Source organism: Lemur catta, chromosome X (genome assembly GCF_020740605.2).
Source record: "Lemur catta isolate mLemCat1 chromosome X, mLemCat1.pri, whole genome shotgun sequence".
In the NCBI taxonomy this organism is placed as follows: Eukaryota; Metazoa; Chordata; class Mammalia; order Primates; family Lemuridae; genus Lemur; species Lemur catta.
In genome coordinates, this window is record NC_059155.1 from 55545595 (window position 1) to 55566856 (window position 21262).

The following is a 21262-nucleotide window of genomic DNA, read 5'->3' on the forward strand; positions in this document are numbered from 1 at the left end:
ATTTGTTCCCCAAATGTCTTCATGGTTTTTTGGAACTGAAATCCAATCAAAGTTCATGCACTGTATTTGCTTATGTCTCAGTAATCTCTTGTGTTCTAGAATGGTTCTCCCAACCTTTCTTTTTCGATATTGAGTTTTTGAAAAGACCAAGCCAGTTGTCTTCTAGAATGCTTCACATTCTGTGCTTGTCTAAGGTTTCCTCATGGTATCATTTGCTATGTTCCTCAAGGTAAGTCTAAAGGCTTGTTTGGGTTCAGGTGAAATATGTCTGGCAAGATACCTCATAGATGATGCTGTGTGCTTCATATTGTATCACAATAGGAATATGCCCTTTTTATTGCATTTTATTTCTTTATTTCTTTCTTTCTTTATTTATTTAGAGACAGAATCTCACTCTGTTGCCCCAGCTAGAGTGCAGTGGCATCATAGCTAACAGCAACCTCAAATTCCTGGGCTCAAGTGATCCTCCTGCCTCAACCTCCCAAGTAGCTAGGAAGCTAGGACTACAGGCATGTGCTACCATGCCCAGCTAATTTTTCTTTCTTTTTTTTTTTTGAGACAGAGTCTCACTCTGTTGCCCAGGCTAGAGTGCCGTGGCGTCAGCCTAGCTCACAGCAACCTCAAACTCCTGGGCTCAAGCGATCCTTCTGCTTCAGCCTCCCGAGTAGCTGGGATTACAGGCAAGCACCACCATGCCAGGCTAATTTTTTCTATATACTTTTAGTTGTTCAGCTAATTTCTTTCTATTTTTAGTAGAGACGGGGTCTCGCCCTTGCTCAGGTTGGTCTCGAACTCCTGAGCTCAAACGATCCACCTGCCTCAGCCTCCCAGAGTGCTAGGATTACCAACGTGAGCCACCAGGCCCGGCCTGATTTTTCTATTTTTTGTAGAGACAGGTCTCGCTCTTGCTCAGGCTGGTCTCGAAGTCCCAACCCCAAGCAATCCTCCCACCTTGGCCTCCCAGAGTGCTAGGATGGCAGGCGTGAGCCATAGTGCCCGGCAACACTATATCACACACTTTTTTTTTCGATTGTGGTGAAATACACATAAAATTTACTAGACCATTTTTAAGTATACAGTTCAGTAGTGTTAAATATATTCACGTTGTTGTGCAGCTCATCTCTAGAACATTTTCATCTTGCAAAACTGAAACTATTCTCACTAAAAAACAGCTCCCATTGAGACAGGGTTTCACTCCTTTGCCCAAGTTGGAGTACAGTGGCAAGATCATAGCTCAGTGTTGCCTGAAATTCCTGGGTTCAAGCGATCCTACTACCTCAGCCTCCCAAGTAACTGAGACTATAGGCGCACACCACTGTGCCAGACAAATTTGTCTCTGTGTGTGTGTGTGTGTGTGTGTGTGTGTGTGCAGAGACAGAGTCTCACTGTGTGGCCCGGTCTTAGACTTAAACTCCTGGCTTCAAGTGATTCTTCTGCCTCAGCCTCCCAAAGTGCTGGAATTACAAATGTGAGCCACTGCGCCCAGCCTCAGCTCCTGTTTTTTTTTTTTCCTTCCCCCTAACATCGTTGAAATCAAACTATACAGAGTTTTGTATCCTGTTTGTTTCACCTATTATGGGCTTTTGTCCACGTCATTAAAGGTTGTAGAATAATCCATTCTGTGAATATACTATTTCATTAGATTGGGTTCTAGTTTTTGGCTACTATAAGTAATAACTACAAGAGGACTGTTTTTCCTAAGCCTTTGACTCAGAGCTTTGGTTGGGCCCAGTCTTTATGGGTGTGAAGGAATATTCTCTCCTCCCATTAGTCTGAGCACTGAGTGATTAGCGGACATTCCTGCTCCTCTCAGGTCTCCTTTATTGCTTTTCCTCTCCTCTTCCCTTTTTCCTGACTTTTTCCACTTTGTCCCATCTTCCCTTAGGTAAGTCAAATCTCATGGATGCCATCAGCTTTGTGCTGGGTGAAAAAACCAGCAACCTGCGGGTAAAGACCCTCCGGGATCTGATCCACGGAGCTCCTGTGGGCAAGCCAGCCGCTAACCGGGCCTTTGTCAGCATGGTCTACTCTGAGGAGGGTGCTGAGGACCGTACCTTTGCCCGTGTCATTGTAGGTGGGTGAGGCTGTCCAGAAGGCTCTCCTTGGGTCCTAGGATATGGCTCAACTGGTTAACTGGGCTAGGAAGGAGGCTGACTCTCACTGACTCATTCATGCATTGTCTTGTAGGAGGTTCCTCTGAGTACAAGATAAACAACAAAGTGGTCCAGCTACATGAGTACAGTGAGGAATTAGAGAAGTTGGGCATTCTCATCAAAGCTCGAAACTTCCTCGTCTTCCAGGTGGGCATTTTTAACAGTTATTCGCTATTTGCTTTTTGCCAGACCTTGTCCCATCCCCACTGGGTCTGCTCCATGTCTGGTGTCATCATTGCTTCCCTGAACTTAAAGTAGCACCTTCCTTACTGGGCTTCCTGATCCCAGTCTGGCCCCTTCTCATTTATCCCTTAGGCCAGGTTGATCTTATGAGGACACAAATCTGTTTCTCTCCCTTTTTTTCCTTAAAGCATTTCAGTGATTCCTTATTGCCTTACAACGGTGGTTCTTAAACTGTGATCTCCAGACCAGCAATATCAGCATCACCTGGGAACATGTTAGAAATGCACATTCTCAGGCCCCATCCCAGATCTCCCAGCTCAGAAGCACCTATGGGGTTGGACACAGCAGTTTGTGTTTTACCAAGCTCTGCAGATTATTAGGATGCCTGCTGGAGTTTGAGAATCATTGGTTTAGGATGAAATCCAAACTCCTAAGTCTGTCATTCAGGAAACACCATCATTTGGTTCTTGCCTACCTTAGTTAGCCTTATCTGCCCATGCCCTTCCCCTACAGCCTTGCATTTCAGTCTACTTAAACCATTTATGGTTCCCAAAATTTACCTACTTTCTTTGGCCTGCAGGCCTTTGCTTATTAACTTTCCTCTGTGTGGAATAACCTTTTCTCTTTTATTTTCTTGGTTTTTCCCAATCTTCCAAACTCAGCGTAGATGTCACCTTTGGGAAGCCTTCCCAGGTAGACATTCCTACCAGTTTCCTACCCCCAAGCTTCATTTAGTCCTTTTCTGTGCTGCTTCTGTCACCACACCTAACACACTGTGTTGTCTTTGTGTCTGTCTCTTTGGTGTCCTGTGTTCCTCAAAAGGCAGGGACTGTGTCATCAAAGCCCAGTGTGAAATGTGGCACCCAGTGGAGGGGTAGGGATCAGTGAACTTTTTCTGGATAGATGAGTGGAAGTAGGTAAGGGGAACTGGGCTGGCTGGGTCTAAATGGGAGAGGATTTTTACCTTTACTAGGGTGCTGTGGAATCTATTGCCATGAAGAACCCCAAAGAGAGGACTGCTCTATTTGAAGAGATCAGTCGCTCTGGGGAGCTGGCCCAGGAGTATGATAAGCGAAAGAAGGAAATGGTGAAGGCTGAAGAGGACACACAGTTTAATTACCATCGCAAGAAAAACATCGCAGCTGAACGCAAGGAGGCCAAACAGGAGAAAGAAGAGGTAGGTGGGCAGGTTACCTCTTGGCTCTGAGGGGCCAGGATGGAGCCAATGCCTTACTGATGCAGCCCTACCCCCATTGCCATGTTTGCACAGGCTGACCGCTACCAGCGCCTGAAGGATGAGGTGGTACGAGCTCAGGTACAGCTGCAGCTCTTTAAGCTTTACCATAATGAAGTAGAAATTGAGAAGCTCAACAAGGAACTGGCCTCTAAGAACAAGGAGATTGAGAAGGATAAGAAGCGAATGGACAAGGTAGAGGATGAGCTGAAGGAGAAGAAGAAGGAACTGGGCAAAATGATGCGGGAACAGCAGCAGATTGAGAAGGAGATCAAGTAAGAGGCTGACTGGGACCTGTACTTTGTGGGAAACCAAGAGGCTGTACTACTGTTCCTTAGCGCTCCTGTGAGCCTAGAGTCCAGTGCCCTTACTAGTTTACCTGTTTTCCCCTTGACTTATGTTGGCCAGAATCAGGCACATTTCTTGACTTGCGTTTTGGACAAATACAATATTGAAGTGCTCAGGCTCTGGATAGATAGGTACTCAGAAGAGGGAGAAGTTGAACTGAAGCCAGAAGTTTAAAGGACAGGAATTTGAAAACGTTAGACAAGGGACAACTAAGTAAACACAGGGTGTTCTTGGGAGTTGTTAATGAGGGGCCTGGCATGGCCAAGGTTGAGGCAAGAGTGGTAACCTTCCCTTGTGGAGTGGCTGGAATGCCAGGCTGAAGCCGTAGGTTCCAGGGAGTAGACAGATTGCCCTTTAATTCCCTGAGGCTGGCTCAGGGGCTCAGGCCCCCCCTTTCTTTGAGTAAAAAGCCTGCAAATTCTCCCTTATTCCACAGTGCTAATCGGTTCCCCCCTCCCCTCTGGTAAAAGGGAGAAAGACTCAGAACTGAACCAGAAGCGGCCTCAGTACATCAAAGCCAAGGAGAATACCTCCCACAAAATCAAGAAGCTGGAAGCGGCTAAGAAATCTCTGCAGAACGCTCAGAAGCACTACAAGAAGCGTAAAGGTGACATGGATGAGCTGGAGAAGGAGATGCTGTCAGTGGAGAAGGCCCGGCAGGAGTTTGAAGAACGAATGGAAGAAGAGAGTCAGAGTCAGGGCAGAGACTTGACCCTGGAGGAGAATCAGGTAAGCCCTGGAAGGGGTTGGTGGAGAGGAGATAACTGGGCTGACATGGGCTGACCTGGTCATATCTATCCTCCTTTCTTATCCCTAACACAGGTGAAGAAATACCACCGGTTGAAAGAAGAAGCCAGCAAGAGAGCAGCTACCTTGGCCCAGGAACTGGAAAAATTCAATAGAGACCAGAAAGCTGACCAAGACCGTCTAGATCTGGAAGAGCGGAAGAAAGTAGAGACAGAGGTGGGCAAGAGTTATAAGATTAGGGATAATGGTCCAGAGAAAAGGAAGTACAGGTTGAGCATCCCCCCCAAAATTCCAAAATCTGAAAAAATTCTGGTCCCAAGCATTTCGGATAAGGGATACTCAACCCATAGTGATAGTCTTCACAATAATGACGATAGCTGAATAATACCTATCAAGCAATGACTGCCAGGCATTGTTCTTTACACATATTCACTCACTTAATTCTTCATTTATGACTACCTTCGTGAGATGGCTACTATTAATCCCCATCTTCCAAATAAGGAAGCTACAGCACAGAGGTGAAGTAATTTGCCTAAGGTCACATAATTATTTAGCAGCAGAACTAGGAGATGAACTTGGACAGTCTAGCTCTAAAGCCTACACTCTTACCAAATATACTTCACTTACTGCCTCCCTAATAGTAATAATAACAACAGTGATAAAAAATTGTCATAGTGCCCAAGAGCCTACAATGTTCCAGGCATTCTGCTAAGCATTTCTCTTAAATATTTAAAAGAATGTGGTAGGCATTAGTATTAATAGCTACCCTATTCTATGAAGTAGAGATTCCTCACATTTTACACATGAGAAAACAGAGGCAGAAAGGCCTGCAGAGCTTTTCTTTATCTTGGTTTGAGCCTCCATGATGGATGAGAAGGTAGCCTGGGCTGGGTAGAACACCTATGAGAGGTTCTGGAGCCCTGGGAGGCCCCCATCAGTTAGCAGATCCAAACTGAACACTGTCTGTGTATCTGCCTTTTAGTAGACCTCTTGCATTAGTGACAGATTGTCCGGGACTATTGGGCTCTTGGATGAGTGGGCACAGGGGCTGTAAGCCTGGGCCTTATAATCTTGGAGTTAACTTGTACAGCCCCTGGTGATGGAATATATTTGTTTTCCAGGCCAAGATCAAACAAAAGCTGCGGGAGATTGAAGAAAATCAGAAGCGGATTGAAAAACTAGAGGAATACATCACCACTAGCAAGTATGTGGCTCTGCAACTGTTCTCCTTACTTCTAGGCCTGTTTTTGTGACCCTACCTGTCCTGCCCCTCTTCAGGCAGGACCCCCAGAGTCCTTCTTAGCCAGGAATATTTTCTGACCAGCCTGAGTGACTTGTATGTTCCCTCACTTTGCAGGCAGTCCCTAGAGGAGCAGAAGAAGCTAGAGGGGGAGCTGACAGAGGAGGTGGAGATGGCCAAGCGGCGTATTGATGAAATCAATAAGGAGCTGAACCAGGTGATGGAGCAGCTAGGGGATGCCCGCATTGACCGCCAGGAGAGCAGCCGTCAGCAGCGAAAGGCAGAGATAATGGAAAGCATCAAGCGCCTTTACCCTGGTTCTGTGGTAAGAATGGAGAGGGAACTCATTTCCTGAGCACCTACTCCCACACTCACTGTCGTATGATTTTCCCAGTAGCTCTGTGAGGACAGGGTTGCTGATCCGGTTTTTATAGTTGGAGGAGCTGAGGCTTGAAGAGGTTAAATGACTTGCCCAAAGCAACACAGCGTGTAAGTGGAAAAAGTACTACAATTCACACCCAACTTGTTCTGATTCTTTTTTTTTGTTTTTTTTTTTTTTTGAGACAGAGTCTCACCTGTTGCCTGGGCTAGAGTGCCATGGCGTCAGCCTAGCTCACAGCAACCTCCAACTCCTGGGCTCAAGCAATCCTCCTGCCTCAGCCTCCCGAGTAGCTGGGACTACAGGCATGCGCCACCATGCCTGGCTAATTTTTTCTATATATTTTTAGTTGTCTGGTTAATTTCTTTCTATTTTTAGTAGGTACGGGGTCTCGCTCTTGCTCAGGCTGGTCTCGAACTCCTGAGCTCAAAAGATCCGCCCGCCTCGGCCTCCCAGAGTGCTAGGATTACAGACGTGAGCCACCGCGCCCGGCCTGTTCTGACTCTTAAGCTCGTGTTCCTTTCTTCACACCAATTATAATCTTTCCAAAGGGTTTGTCTTGCTGTGTCCACTCCTCTGCGGGGAAAACCTTTGGAAGGGGGAGGGGCCGTGGGACTGGAATTATTCTCCCAGGAAGTATCTCTGTGCAGTCTTCCATATGAGCTCCCTTGGCATGTACCAACCAGCCCATTATCTTTTAGGGACACCCTGGGCTTTATCAGATCTCTTGGCCTCTTTCACAAAATCCTGAGTTCCCAGATTCCCTGAATATTATCCCATCCCCTGGGTTCAACTTAGTTTGGTTCCATAAATACTCTCTATCATTTCTCTCTAGGCACTGCTAGGGAGATAAGTATGAATTAGGCTTAGTCCCTGCCTTTGAAGAGTTTACCCTTTATCTGATAGTTCTTAGGGAACCATGCTTGGTTTTGGGGGGATGGGGGAAAGGAACTGGTAAAAGATTTATTTTGCCAGGTGCTCGTGAGAATTTGAGATAATGTATATAAGGTATCTGGCATAGTGCCTCTGTGGCAGTGGTCTGTGAAATGGTAAAAGTGAGGTTCAGAAAGATGATTTTGGATTCAGACATGACTGCCCAAAGTTGTTGCTTGGGAGCCAGAATAGGCTTTTCCTCTATAGCATGGGCGCTGTGTTTTTTTGTAAGATAGAAAACCAAAGTGCTTTTCCTACTCTCACACAGCCAGCACAACACTTCAGTCTGACACCAGACATGTGGGGGTTTTTCATCACACACCAAGCAGTTCTCCAGCTGGGTGTCCTATAATGTGATTCAATTCTGACACTATCTATCTGGAGATAGCATCAGATCCCACAGGTTAAGGACTCAGTCCCACAAGACTACCCCCCACTTCAGATGCTAGTTGAAAGTCCCAAGTTGTGGCCTGTGGTTCTGATTGACCTATAAATCAAGGTTCCCACAGACTCCTCCTTGGGTTCAATTAATTTACTAGAGCATCTCACAGAACTCAAGAAAACATTTTACTTAGGCTTACCCATTTATGATAAAGGATATTACAAAGGGTACAGGTGAGCAGACAGATGGAAGAGATGTATAAGGCGAGGTATGGGAGAAGATTGTGAAGCTTTTGTGTCCTCTCCAGGTGCGCCACTTTCCAGGCACCTCCACATGTTTAGCTATCCAGTCCTGAATCCAGTCCTTTTGGGTTTTTATGGAGGCTTTACTTTGTAGACATTGGCCATTGGTGATCAACTCAATTGTCAGCTCCTTTCCCCTGTTTCTGGTGACCAGCCCTCATCCTGAAGCTCTCTAGGGCCCCCTGGGCATTAGACATGCAAAAGACACTCTGGTCACTCTTGATATTCCAAGGGTTTTAGGAGTTGTGTGTCAAGAACTTGGGTCAAAGACCAAATACTAAGCCATTAAATATGAAATGTCCAATTTCAAATCAAAAGTTTATTGTATCTCAAGTAAGCAGTACATTTAATCAAAGTATGTGCCTAGAGTATCAACACACTTTTGCCATCTTAATGGTAGCTGGTTTATGCCAGCAGTGAAGAATCCTGAAGAGCAAGTGACGATGAAATTGCAAAAGGCATTTTCCACAGTTTGTTGAGAATTGAATATTTTTCCTTGCACGAAGTGGTCCAAAGCCTGAAAGAAGTGGTAGTCAGTTGGTGCGAGGTCTGGATGACAGGGAGTTTCCAAGTCCAGCTTCTATAGTTTGAGCAGCATTGTTTTTTGCGACATGGTCTTGCAAGAGGATTGGACTGTCTCTATGGACCAATCTCGGCAGCTTAGTTGCAAGCATCCTCATCATTTCACCCAGTTGGTTGCAGTAGACATCCGCTGTAATCTACTGACCAGGTTTCATGTTCACTACTGACCATGTAGTGGACAATACCAGCGCTGGACTACCAAACAGACACCATTAGCTTTTTCTGAGGAATATTCAGTTTGGGACTGTTTTGGAACTTCATTGTTATCCAATCATTGTGCCAAACACTTGTAATTGTCAAAAAGAATCCATTTTTCATTACATGTAACAATACGGTGTGGAAATGGTTTACCTGTTTGTGCGTGACAGCAAAGAAAGGCACGCTTTGAGATGATTTCTCTTCTGATGCTCGTTTAGTCCATGTGGTACCCATCTATCCAGCTTCTTTACCTTGCCAATTTATTTCAAATGGTCCAATATTGTTGAAATAATAATGTCAAACCTTGCTGCTAATTCACACATAGGTTGAGATGGATTTGCTTCCACTACAGCTTTCAGCTCATCACTATCCACCTTGGTCTCAGGTCACCCACATGGCTCATTTTCAAGATTAAAATCACCAGAACAGAACTTCTCAAACCATTGATGTACTGTGCATTCATTAGCCACATACTTCCCAAACACTTCATTGATATTTCCAGCTGTCTGCACTGCATTGGTTCCATGATAGAACTCATATTCAAAAATAACATGAATTTTTGACTTATCTATGGTTTCACAAAAATTGCTCTAAAAAATTTTTGAAAGATAATCATAAGCCAAATCGTGCATTTGAAAGAATGAGGATATACCTTCACAATTAAAAAAAAAAACAAGTGTCAACGTGAAGTGTCAGAGGTATCCAGTGTCAGTTAGTACTTAAGGAAATCGGACATTTCATACTTAATGACCTAATGCATCTTTCACAATATCACAATCTAGCTCAGTCTTCAATCACAGATCCCTCACATCAAAACAATCATATAAGCTGAAAGATACTGGCACATTCCTATAATCCAATTCAGTCGTTAATTAATAGTCTAGTTTATCATCATATCACGTGAAAATGTCTACCAGAGCCAGGCCACTCAGGTTTGCAGGCTTCCATTCAATCTTGTCAGGTTCCAAAAACAGAAATAGTCTGAACAAACAGATAGCTTCACCCTTTCAGGCATCTGGTATAATTGCTTAAGAGACAATATCATCTCTTGCTCTGAGCCTCTTTGGAAGTGTTAGTGTAATATTGGGTTTCTCTCATTACATAACCCACTTATTCATTCCTTTACCCCCCCTTCTCTTACTCAAACTTTTCCACCTTTTGGAAGGGAATTAGGATTGGTCACTGTGCTGGTCTAGACTTCAGGCAGCAATACTAGTTCAGCAAGTGCTTCCTCCTCAGTCCATTCCCATTCAGATAGGGCAGAGTTACATAAGTGCAGAACTAGTGGGCTGTCCTGACCACTAGGCAATACAGTTGCATTCACTGTTCCTAATAACAGATTCCAGTCTGACCCTCTTTTTATGCTGGGAATTGGGGTTCCTGAGCCAGATCCAAAAGCCTCATGCTTCAGTTTTCCCTTTCTATTTTACTCAGTATGGCCGCCTCATTGACCTCTGCCAGCCCACACAAAAGAAGTATCAGATTGCTGTAACCAAGGTTTTGGGCAAGAACATGGATGCCATTATTGTGGACTCAGAGAAGACAGGCCGGGACTGTATTCAGTATATCAAGGAGCAACGTGGGGAGCCTGAGACCTTCTTGCCTCTTGACTACCTGGAGGTAAGGCTTGTTGGGGATGGGGTCAGGGCAGTATTCAAGGGACCCTCTTCCTAGTCCTCCATGTTCTGCCACTGACTGAGCTTCTCTCCACAGGTGAAACCTACAGACGAGAAACTCCGGGAGCTGAAGGGGGCCAAGCTAGTGATTGATGTGATTCGCTATGAGCCACCTCACATCAAAAAGGCCCTGCAGTATGCGTGTGGCAATGCCCTTGTTTGTGACAACGTGGAGGATGCCCGCCGCATTGCCTTTGGAGGACACCAGCGCCACAAGGTGTGGATTCCCTTGCCCAGGTTGGAGCTGGACAGGCTCAGTACTGGAGATTCCTCTGTTCAGCTTCTCCTCCTCTCCTCCTCTCTTCTTCCTGCCTTGTGTAGACAGTGGCCCTGGATGGAACCCTGTTCCAGAAGTCAGGAGTGATCTCTGGTGGGGCTAGTGACCTGAAGGCCAAGGCGCGGCGCTGGGATGAGAAAGCAGTAGACAAGTTGAAAGAGAAGAAGGAGCGCTTGACAGAGGAGCTGAAAGTAAGCCACAGGCAGCGCTATTCCTAGAAGTGGAGGTCCTAAGCCCAGGTCGGCCCTCTTACCACCTAGGCCTTCTTTCTTATTCCCTTCAGGAGCAGATGAAAGCAAAACGGAAAGAGGCAGAGCTGCGTCAGGTGCAGTCTCAGGCCCACGGACTGCAAATGCGGCTCAAGTACTCACAGAGTGACCTGGAACAGACCAAGACACGGCATCTAGCTCTGAATCTGCAGGTGGGGCCTGGCCTTCAGCCCTCTTGTCCAGAGGCCATCCTCACATTCCTGGCCTAGGTTTCTCTGGGGGTGGGGAACTTGTTCTACTTCCCTCCCTCCTCCCAGCCTGCTCCAGGCAACCAAGCACATAGCATAGAGTCAGACAGCCAAGGGTTCAGATCTTGGCTCTGCCATAGGTAATGACATTAGGCAAGTTACTTCATCTCTCAGTATCAATTTTCTCATCTGTAAAATGGAAGTTAGAATAATACCCACTTTATAGAGTCATTACAAAGATTGAATTGAATAAGTTAACCTATAAAGTGCTTAGACTAATGTTTAATAAATGTTAGGTGCTGTTATTAGCATAATTTATTCATTCAATAAATATTTGAACTTTTGAAAGAGCTGCAGGCATTTCAGTCCCTGTCAGCAGGGGTACTGTTCTGGGTATATTAATGTGTTTTGTTTATTTTTGAGTCCTTCCCCAGACCATCCTGGAAGTGTTTTATAATGTGTAGTATATGTATCATTTTACCTTTTACCTTTTTCTAAACTCAAAAAAAATCTGAACTGAATTCTAAAACATCTGGCCCCAGGGGTTATAAATAAGGGATTATGGATCTATAACTAATGATGTTTGCTGTGTGCCCTGCCCTGTAGATTGAAGGTGGCTGAATGGGAGGCCAGGGAGGAAACCATGTGATGGCTCCAGCAGGAGAATATGGAGACTTGAGTAGGGTAGTGGTGCTAAGTCAGATTTTCTCAGTGTGTGTAGAGAGCTAGCCCCTCTTGACCACTGGGCCAGTGCAGTCAGGGTAGCTCTTTTCCTCCGAGGAGCCTGATTTACTTTGTCTTTTCAACCCATTGCCTGTAGGAAAAGTCCAAGCTGGAGAGTGAGCTCGCCAACTTTGGGCCTCGCATTAACGATATCAAGAGGATCATCCAGAGCCGAGAGAGGGAAATGAAAGACTTGAAGGAGAAGATGAACCAGGTGGGTAGGGGTAAGCCATGCCAGCATGTCAGGACTAGGGCTGGAAACAGGACTCTGACTAAGAGAGCCTCTGTGCTCCCTGGCTTCTCCCTTCAGGTAGAGGATGAGGTGTTTGAAGAGTTTTGTCGGGAGATTGGTGTGCGCAACATCCGGGAGTTTGAGGAAGAGAAAGTGAAACGGCAGAATGAAATCGCCAAGAAGCGGTAGGTTGAAGCATTGAGCCTCCAGCCTGACATTCTTGGAAAGTCAAATGCCATCATAAGGCAGGGACCGACTCTTAGAGCTATGGGAGTTTATTGTAGGTGGGCCTTAAAGAACAAGGATATCAGGGAGGCAGTTTGGCATAGTATAGTGGTTAAACTTGATTTGCCTGGATTAAAATTCCAGCTCCACAACTCATCATCTTGGGCAGTGATTTGACTTCTGCAAGCCATGGTGTATGTAAAATGGTATAGTGATACCTATCTCATGGCATTGTTGGGAGGATCAGATGAGCTAATCTTTGTAAACTATTTAGCATAATACTTATCACCTACTGAGAACAATAAATATTAGCTTTTATTATCATTATCCTGGTGGGTGATTTGAGGGGGTAGGGAGGTGGGGGTGGGGTTGGAGGAATAAAGTTCTAGGTTGGAAGAATAGCCAGAACAAAACAAGCTTCTCTTTTCTTCCTTACTTTAGGTCAATAAACTTTTCTTGAGTACCTACCTTGTGCCAGGTTGTCCTGTGCTAGGCATCGGAGGGTGGTAAGGGAGACAGAGGTAACAAGAGATGAACACAGCACAGTCTCTGCTGAAGGAGGTCACTCCTTGGATGCTGGGCCTCAGTCAGCAGTTCATCTAGCCCTTGGCCCATGCAGTAAATATTCATTGCTTTCCTACTCCAAGCCAGGCTCAAGGGATATAGGATTGAGTCAGAGGCTGTTTTTTCCCTCAGGGAACTTAAGGAAAACAGGTAGAACAACAATTTTAGAACAGTATGATAAATAGTGTAATTGAGGTAGATACAAAATACAGAATAGGTTTTCAAGGAACTGCAAATCAACAAGAGGAAAAATAAAAACAATGACAACAAACCCAATAGAAAAATGGACAAAGTATACAGATGACCTTTCATGGAAAGAGATGCTTGAATGCCTAACAACTGTAGGAATTGATATTTAATCTCTTAATCAGAGGAATGCAAATTAAAAGCAATACAGGATAAGGCACAGTGGCTCAAACCTATAATCCTCGCACTTTGGGAGTTCAAGGAGTTCAAGATCAGGCTGAGCAACAGAGCAAGACCCCATCTTTACAAAAGATAGAAAAATCAGGCGGGTAGCACACACCTGTGGTCCCAGCTACTCGGGAAGCTGAGGGAGGAAGACCGCTTGAGCCTAGGAGTTTGGGGTTGTAGTGAGTTATGATGATGCCACTGCACTCTAGCCCAGGCAACAGAGTGAGAGTGAGACCCTGTCTCAAAAAACCAGAAGAAAAAAAAAAAACAATCTAGCAGTATTTAGTGAAAATAAGTCTATATATATCCTATGTAGTATATAGGTATATATATGTCCTATGGGTATAGATCCCAGGGTCTTTCCACAGGGTCACAAGGAGACACATTCAGGGTTGTTTGTCTTGGCATAATTTGTGGTAGTGAAGTGTTGGTGGCTATATAGATGGCCATCACTGGGGGGAAGTGTAAGTTAAATGAATATACGGGATACTGTGTAGCAGTTCAAAACAAGAACTGGATTTACAGGCTAAATAATTTATAATTTATTGATAAAGTATAAACTTGGTATTTAATGAAAGAAAGAATAAAATTTACAACAACGTGCATTTGTATACATTTTAAAACAATGGCTTTACAAGGATATGTGTTTTTAAGGATGTGTGTGTATATGTATGTCACAGTAGGGAAGGTAGTAAGAGTGGAAATTGGGGATTGAAACAAAGGGGACAAGGGAGGGGTCTTGCACAGGCAGCTATGCTAAATGTGTTATGAACTATGGGATATGATTAACTCAGCTCTCCACCTGAAGTCCAAAAAGGCAGGAACTCAACAAAGTGTAATAGAAACTAAGAACCTTGCTCAGAAGATCAGGAAAGGTTTTACAAAATAAGGAGTGATGAACTGGAGACCTGAAGAGCGAGTAGGATTTTAGCCACTGGGCAGCTACATAAGAAGGGAGTTCCGGACATTGAGAACAGCATGCTTGGAGGTGTGAGAGAGCATGCCTTGTTCTAGATACTAAGTAGTTTTGAATGTCTGGAGCATAGAAACAGGAGGAAGGTGGGGGTGTAGAGAGGGCAGCAGGGGCCACATCACAGAGGACTTTATGACTCATGCTTGGGAGATTGGACGTAAAATTGTATAGCTTAAAATTATAGAGTTGATTACGTTCCATTTGGATTATGGTGACTAATAGGTTTAAGCTGCTAGCATGACATCTGGCAGCATCTGTCATATCATATTGGGAGTTGGAGGCAGTTGGAAGTTAGCCCTGCCTGGTCTGCTAGTGTCTGTGCTAGTTACATATCCTTTGAGTTTCTAAAGAGATGGGGAGATAGACAATAGCAGTAATCCATTATTTTCTCCATGTTTTTGTACCATCCAAGCTTTGCCCTTTAAGAGGTTCTGGAATCTTGGGGAGGTTGGGAGCCCTTGGGCTAAGATGAGCTGAATACAGCCAGTATACCTAGTAATGATGATGATAACTAAAATTTACTGAGTAGTTACTGTGCCAGGTATAATTCTAAGGACTTTATACATATTAACTCATTTAAAAAATCCCCTAATGACTCTGAAGTCAGTACTATTATTATTATTTCTATTTTGCAAATGAGGAAATTGAGGCCTGGAGAGTATAGCTAACTAGCCCAAGATCATACTACTAGTGAGTGGCAGAGTTACCAATCCTCTTAACCCACTATGTTATGTTGCAATGATGATGTGCAGAAAGACCCTGGGTTTTGGTGTTAAACCTGTGTGCCATTTACTAGCGATGTGGCCTTGGGCCAGGTCTTTTACCTCTTGGCCTAAATTTCCTCATTTGTAAAATTAGGATAATAATAGCTACTTAGGGAGCTGTTGATTAGAGGATTAGAGATAATGTATGTAAAGTACATAGAAGCTTAATAAGTAAGAATTACCATAACTGGTGGATTCTAGGAACTTGGGAGGCCATTAGAGTCTTTAGTGTTTAAAGGGGAGATAATTGGGGTTTGGCCCAATCTCCCCTGCCTTGTGCCATGTCCACAGGGCCAGGCTGAGGAACTGTATCCTCTAACTTCAGGGGACAGTTTTATGTGCATATGGGTGGATAAACTGAGTGGTGACCGAATGAAATTCAGCAGTAGCTGGGTCCCTGAGCCCTGGGCCTGATTCCCCTTTCTTCCACAGTTTGGAGTTTGAGAATCAGAAGACTCGCTTGGGCATCCAGTTGGATTTTGAAAAGAACCAACTGAAGGAGGACCAGGATAAAGTACACATGTGGGAGCAGACAGTGAAAAAGGATGAAAATGAGATAGAAAAGCTCAAGAAGGTAAGGAAGGAGAGAATTAAAAGACTAAAAACTGGGAGGAAAATTGGAGGAAATATGACAGACAGAAGGCTAATGTACATAATTTATCAATCTCTCATCAAAATAAGAAAAACGCCAAGACAAAAATGGATAAGTGGCACAAACAGTTCAAGAAGAGATTCAAATAGGCCATAAACACATACAAATAATTTAGCTTTACTAGAAATTAAAGAAATGCAAATTAAAGAAACAGTCAGAGGTAATTTGTTTCCTATCACATTACCCCCAAATTAAAAAAGGACAATGCTCAATGTCAGCCATGCTGCAGGAGACAGGTGTTCTTATGCTGTATGGCACAATCTATCAAGAAGCTTCAGAATGCTTCTTGATTATACCCTCTAATTCAGTAGTACCTGAGGAGATAATCCAAAATGCTGGCAAAGCTTTGTGCAAACAGGTTGATGTTAATTACAAGTATTATTTATAGTTCCAAATTGGAAACTACCCAGTGCCCCTTGGAAAGTAGGAATTTAGCAAATCATGCCACATCCATAGAAATATTTGTATAGTTTAGTGGCCTTCAAACTTTAGCAATACACAGACTGCTTTTAAAGGAAAAGTGTTCCCTAAGATCGCCAGTGTTGGCTTAAATCCTTAATGTTACTTAAATATATACAAACATATATACTTAACCAAAATCCAAGACAAACTTAGAAATTAAATACTAACCAAATGAGTAAAATTTAGATTAACCGTGTAAATTCAGTGCAACAGATGATGTTGTTGTGCTGAAACCTAGTCACTTCACAGTGTGACTAGGCTACGGATTGCTCCAGCTCAGTGCTTTTGAGTTTAGCATGCCTGGGCCACTGTGTATTGTGTGATGACTCAATTTCCTCACACCCATTCTCTTTAAATTACTATGAAACCTTTGTTCCTTACAGCATTCCCTTCTAAGGTGATTTGGTTTTCTCTTGGTTTGAAAATATCATTTGACTTTTATGTCTGCCTATGTTTATTGCTCATTTTTGTGTTTTCTTCATTAACCCTTGATGATTAAGGTAGCCCTCCTTGGTATCACTAGAATCTTAAATGCATTACAAATTAAGCAATAAAATCCGGGGCAGGACTAGGTAGATGTCTAGATGATCCAGGATAATATGTTTATGTGACTTTTTGACTTTTTATTTTGAAATAATTTTCATCTTTATGGAAAGTTGCAAGAATAGTACAGAGAACTCCCATCTGCCCATCACTAAGTTTCATCAGTTATCAGTATGTTGCCACGTTCCCTTTCGTATCTCTCTGTATAATATGCTTATTATTTTTTATGAGCCATTTGAGAGTAAGTTGAAGATATGTCCCCTTTATGTGACTTTTTAAGATTAAAATGAAAACAAAATTGTCCTTTAAAAAATCAGAATATTAAGATAAAGCATCAGGAAAATAAAAATTTTTTAAAAATCAGAATATTTATAAGTAAAGCTCCACTTCCCTTTGGACTCTCAGTCCTACTCTCCTTCCTCTTCCCAGAGGTAATCCCACGTGAGTATGTATTCTTCCAGACCTTTTAGGGATTTACTTAACTACTTGCACATTCATATCTGTGCACTCATAGAAAGTACACAGTATTGTTTGTGTGGGTTTTAAATCAAATGTTATACTGCACATGGCAAAAGTTTTGATGTGGAAAAAATGTTTAAATATTAAGTCAGAATAAGAGTTTTAATTAACAATCTAGTCTCAGCTATGTAAAGCTGCCTGTAAATAATGCTGGGAGGAAATACATTAGAATGTTAATTAGTTACTTCCGGCTGGGGATTATGAGTGATCCCCATATCCTACCCCCCTTTATACTTTCTCTATACTTTTAACTTTTCTATAGTAGATAACTTGTATAACAGGGATATGTGGGAGAGGACAATCAAATAATTTAGAAAAAGATAAAAGGAGGCTGAGGGCTGATGGGGGTGAGAAAGCAGAGCTCATTGATGAGTGGCTCCAGCAAACTGCCTGGGAGGCAGGGTGGAGGCAGGAGGAGAAGATCCCAAGGTGAGATGGGGAAAGCCTTCACCTCTTGCCCTGTTCCCCCTGCTGGGACCAGGAGGAACAAAGACACATGAAGATCATAGATGAGACCATGGCCCAGCTACAAGACCTGAAGAATCAGCACTTGGCCAAGAAGTCAGAAGTGAATGACAAGAATCATGAGATGGAGGAGATTCGTAAGAAACTAGGGGGTGCTAACAAGTGAGTGAGTTCAGGCCTGGGGTGGGAAGAAGTAGGTAGGGTGGGCAGACTTCCAGACTTGGGTCTCACCTGGCTCCCTGGACCTTTTTTAGGGAAATGACCCATTTACAGAAGGAGGTGACAGCCATTGAGACCAAGCTTGAACAGAAGCGCAGTGACCGCCACAACTTGCTACAGGCCTGCAAGATGCAAGACATCAAGTTGCCACTGTCAAAAGGCACCATGGATGATATCAGTCAGGAAGAGGTGAGTATTATGGCTGGTGGTGGGAGTGGGCTGTGAACAGCAATAACCAGGGATGGGGAGTGAAAGTGGCCAGGAAGGGCAGTGAGAGAGAGGATGGTGGGCAGACAGTGGAGGGATTCAGGAGAGACGAGGCAAGGTGAGGTGGTGAAGGCAGATGAGGTGAAAGTAATAATAGCCTTGGTGTGAGAGGGTTGTTGAATTGGGAGAGCTGCACCCCCCGTGGATGGTGAGAGAGTTGAGCCAGGAGAGGATGAAGGAATTCATTAACCTTGGGAACTTGAGCTATGTTAACTCCAGCAGGTGATGGATATTGGTAGGAGTAGGAATTGAGGGACATTAGCCAAGAACAAAGGAAGATAGGAAGCTGGGGGACCTAAGGATGATAGCTTAGCTGCAACGAGGGAGGTTGGCCAGGAGAGGATTGGGTAAGTGACATTAGCAATGCAGAGGTGAGGAAGCTTAGTTTCAGGAAAGGAAGGGACACTTGCCAATAGAGGAGCCAAGGCATTTTATCCATTGGAAATGAAGATTAGTAACAAGGGGGTGGGGGACATTAACTGAGAGGAGGTTTGCGTATATCTTATCTTAGACCTGGTCATGTGTCTCAGTCCCACGTGTCTTCCACCCCCTCTCCCCCTTCCCAAATGGCATTTCAGTTTAATTCAGTAAATTATAATATTTTGAGCACCAGAAATGTTCTAGGCATCATGGTAACATGTGGCATAATAACCCCTAATCCTAACCACAGCCCTGCAGGGCAGGCGTTGTCCCTACGTTACAGGTGAAGAAACTCAGGATCTGAGAACATGACTTGCCCAGGATCACACCGTTAGTAAGTGGGTAGAGCTCAATTTTGAATTCAGGTCATTCTGCTTGCAAAGTCTCTGTTCCTTTTGCCACGGTGCTTTCTAGCAAGATGCTATCTCAAAGATTGAAGGCTGGAAAAAGGAGTCCCCAGCCTTTCTCTAGAGGAGCACTCTCATGGCCAGTCTGCTTCATTTGACTCTCTCTCTTGCCATTGCAGGGTAGCTCCCAGGGGGAGGATTCTGTGAGTGGTTCCCAGAGAATTTCCAGTATCTATGCACGAGAGGCCCTCATTGAGATTGACTACGGTGACCTGTGTGAAGATCTTAAGGTGAGGATCAACCATGGGGGTGGGCCATCTTCCCAGCTGTCCAGAGCAAGGGTCAGCCCATCTGGAGGCTCTGTGGAGACTGTGGCTAGAAAGAGGGGAGATCTGGCAAGGGAAGAAGGATCAGGTTGTGAGCCAGGGTCTTCCCCTCATACGTACACACAGATACATCCACATCTTCTACCCTGCACCCCCGGCTGCTGCTGTCCCTGCCTGCTGTCAGTCTTCCCCTTCCATGTGTGTACATGGCTAAGCCCAGATACACACACAGAGAACAGGCTCCTGCACAGTGAACAGATTGGCCTCAAGTCTTCCTCAGGGTTCTTTCCTCCTCATTTGGCATTCTCTCCTGGGTAGCACTTCACTCCCTCTGTGCTAGGTTAAGTTACAGAAATTTTCAAATATATGTGGAAGTAAAGAGAATGATAATAAAGACCCTGAGGCACCGATCACCCAGCTTCAACAGTTAGCAACATATGGTCAATCTTGTTTTTTCTCCCCACTCCCCCCACCATTGGGCTGTTTTAAAGCAAATTCCAGACATTATTCCATCCATAATTACCTTAGCATGTATCTCTAGAATATGAGGACTCTTTTAAAAAAAACGTAACCACAATATCATACCAGAAAAGATTTAATAATAACTACACAATATCACCTAATACTCAGTAAATCTTTAGCTTTTCATGAACGTCCCATACATTTTTATTTATTTTTTATTTTTTCAGTTTATGTGTTTAAATCAATATTCAAGTAAGGTCCATGTTAAAATTGGTCTCTGCTAGTCTATGACATTTTTCTCTCCCTTTTAATTTTTTTCTTCCTATTTATTTATGGAAGAAACTGGTCATTGGTACTATAGAATTTTCTACATTCCAGATCTGGATTTGACTGAGTATGTCCCCATGATGTTACTTAATATGTTCTTCCATCTCCTGTATTTCCTATAAACTAATAAGTAAACCTAGAGTTTGATTGGATTCAGGTTCTTTTTTTTATGTATCATAGGTAGTGCTATGTACTTGTGAACTGCCTTTTGTATCACATCAATAGACACTTGATGTCACTTCTTTCTCTCTCTCTCTCTCTCTCTCTCTCTCTCTCTCTCTCTGTCTCTCTCTAGTCTCTCTCTAATGTTAAAATTGATCATTGTTCAGCATTACCTATGAAGTATTCTTGCCAAAAACTCAACCGTGGATCTGATCAAGCTTACGTCAAAGCATAGGGATGCAGTTAGCCAAATCCAGACTGGGAAACTCTAAAGGACAAAAGACCTGATTTCTTCCATAAGTAAATGGGGAGAAAAAATAAAGAGAGAGGGGAAAGTGTTACCACAAAAGACAAATCAACCAAATGAAATGTGTGGACCTCACTTGAATCCATTGCAAAGGAAAGAGGGAGAGGGACCTTACAGAATAAGTGAGACTTAAGAGACATATCAATCAGTTGCAATGTATATACCTTATTTGGAACCTACTTTGAAAAATCTGTGTAAAAAAAAAAATTTATAAGACAGGGCAATTTGAACACTGACCAGGTATTTTATGATGTTAGGGAATTGCTGTTAATATTTTTAGGTATGATAATGATATTGTGGTTTTATTGTTTTGTTAAGTCCTTATCTTTTATAGGAGTGGTTCTTAATGAGAGAGCGGGTATCTTGTCCCCCCAGGGGACATTTGACAATGTCAGAGAGACGCTCTTGTTGTGCCCATTTGTCACAACTGGGGTGGGGAGGGGGTTACTATCCACATCAGAGGGTAGACACCAGGGATGCTGCTAAACATCCTACGATGCACAGGACAACCCCCACAACAAATCACCCAACCCAAATGCTAATAGTGCTGAGGTTTAGAAACCCTGTTTTAGAGATACACACTGACGTATGGATGAAATGATATGTCGGGGATTTGCTTTAAAATAAGTGAGTATAGAAAGGAGTTTGGCCGGGCGCGGTGGCTCACGCCTGTAATCCTAGCACTCTGGGAGGCCAAGGCGGGTGGATCGCTCGAGGTCAGGAGTTCAAGACCAGCCTGAGCGAGACCCTGTCTCTACTAAAAAAAAATAGAAAGAAATTATCTGGACAACTAAAAAT

At 43.7% G+C, this 21262-nt stretch overlaps 1 protein-coding gene across 1 annotated transcript in view; it reads left to right on the top strand.

Moving 5' to 3' along the window:
- SMC1A (structural maintenance of chromosomes 1A) overlaps positions 1-21262 on the top strand; it is a 36182-nt gene that overhangs the window by 3909 nt on the left and 11011 nt on the right. Inside the window, exons 2-19 of the mRNA XM_045537636.1 lie at positions 1886-2074; positions 2188-2300; positions 3310-3513; positions 3607-3845; positions 4389-4647; positions 4741-4881; positions 5787-5869; positions 6023-6230; positions 10116-10301; positions 10395-10574; positions 10679-10825; positions 10918-11055; positions 11912-12028; positions 12125-12231; positions 15419-15560; positions 17644-17789; positions 17882-18035; positions 19060-19170. Of these exons, the coding sequence (XP_045393592.1) occupies positions 1886-2074; positions 2188-2300; positions 3310-3513; positions 3607-3845; positions 4389-4647; positions 4741-4881; positions 5787-5869; positions 6023-6230; positions 10116-10301; positions 10395-10574; positions 10679-10825; positions 10918-11055; positions 11912-12028; positions 12125-12231; positions 15419-15560; positions 17644-17789; positions 17882-18035; positions 19060-19170 (2864 nt within the window). The remainder of the gene's footprint in view (positions 1-1885; positions 2075-2187; positions 2301-3309; positions 3514-3606; positions 3846-4388; positions 4648-4740; positions 4882-5786; positions 5870-6022; positions 6231-10115; positions 10302-10394; positions 10575-10678; positions 10826-10917; positions 11056-11911; positions 12029-12124; positions 12232-15418; positions 15561-17643; positions 17790-17881; positions 18036-19059; positions 19171-21262) is intronic.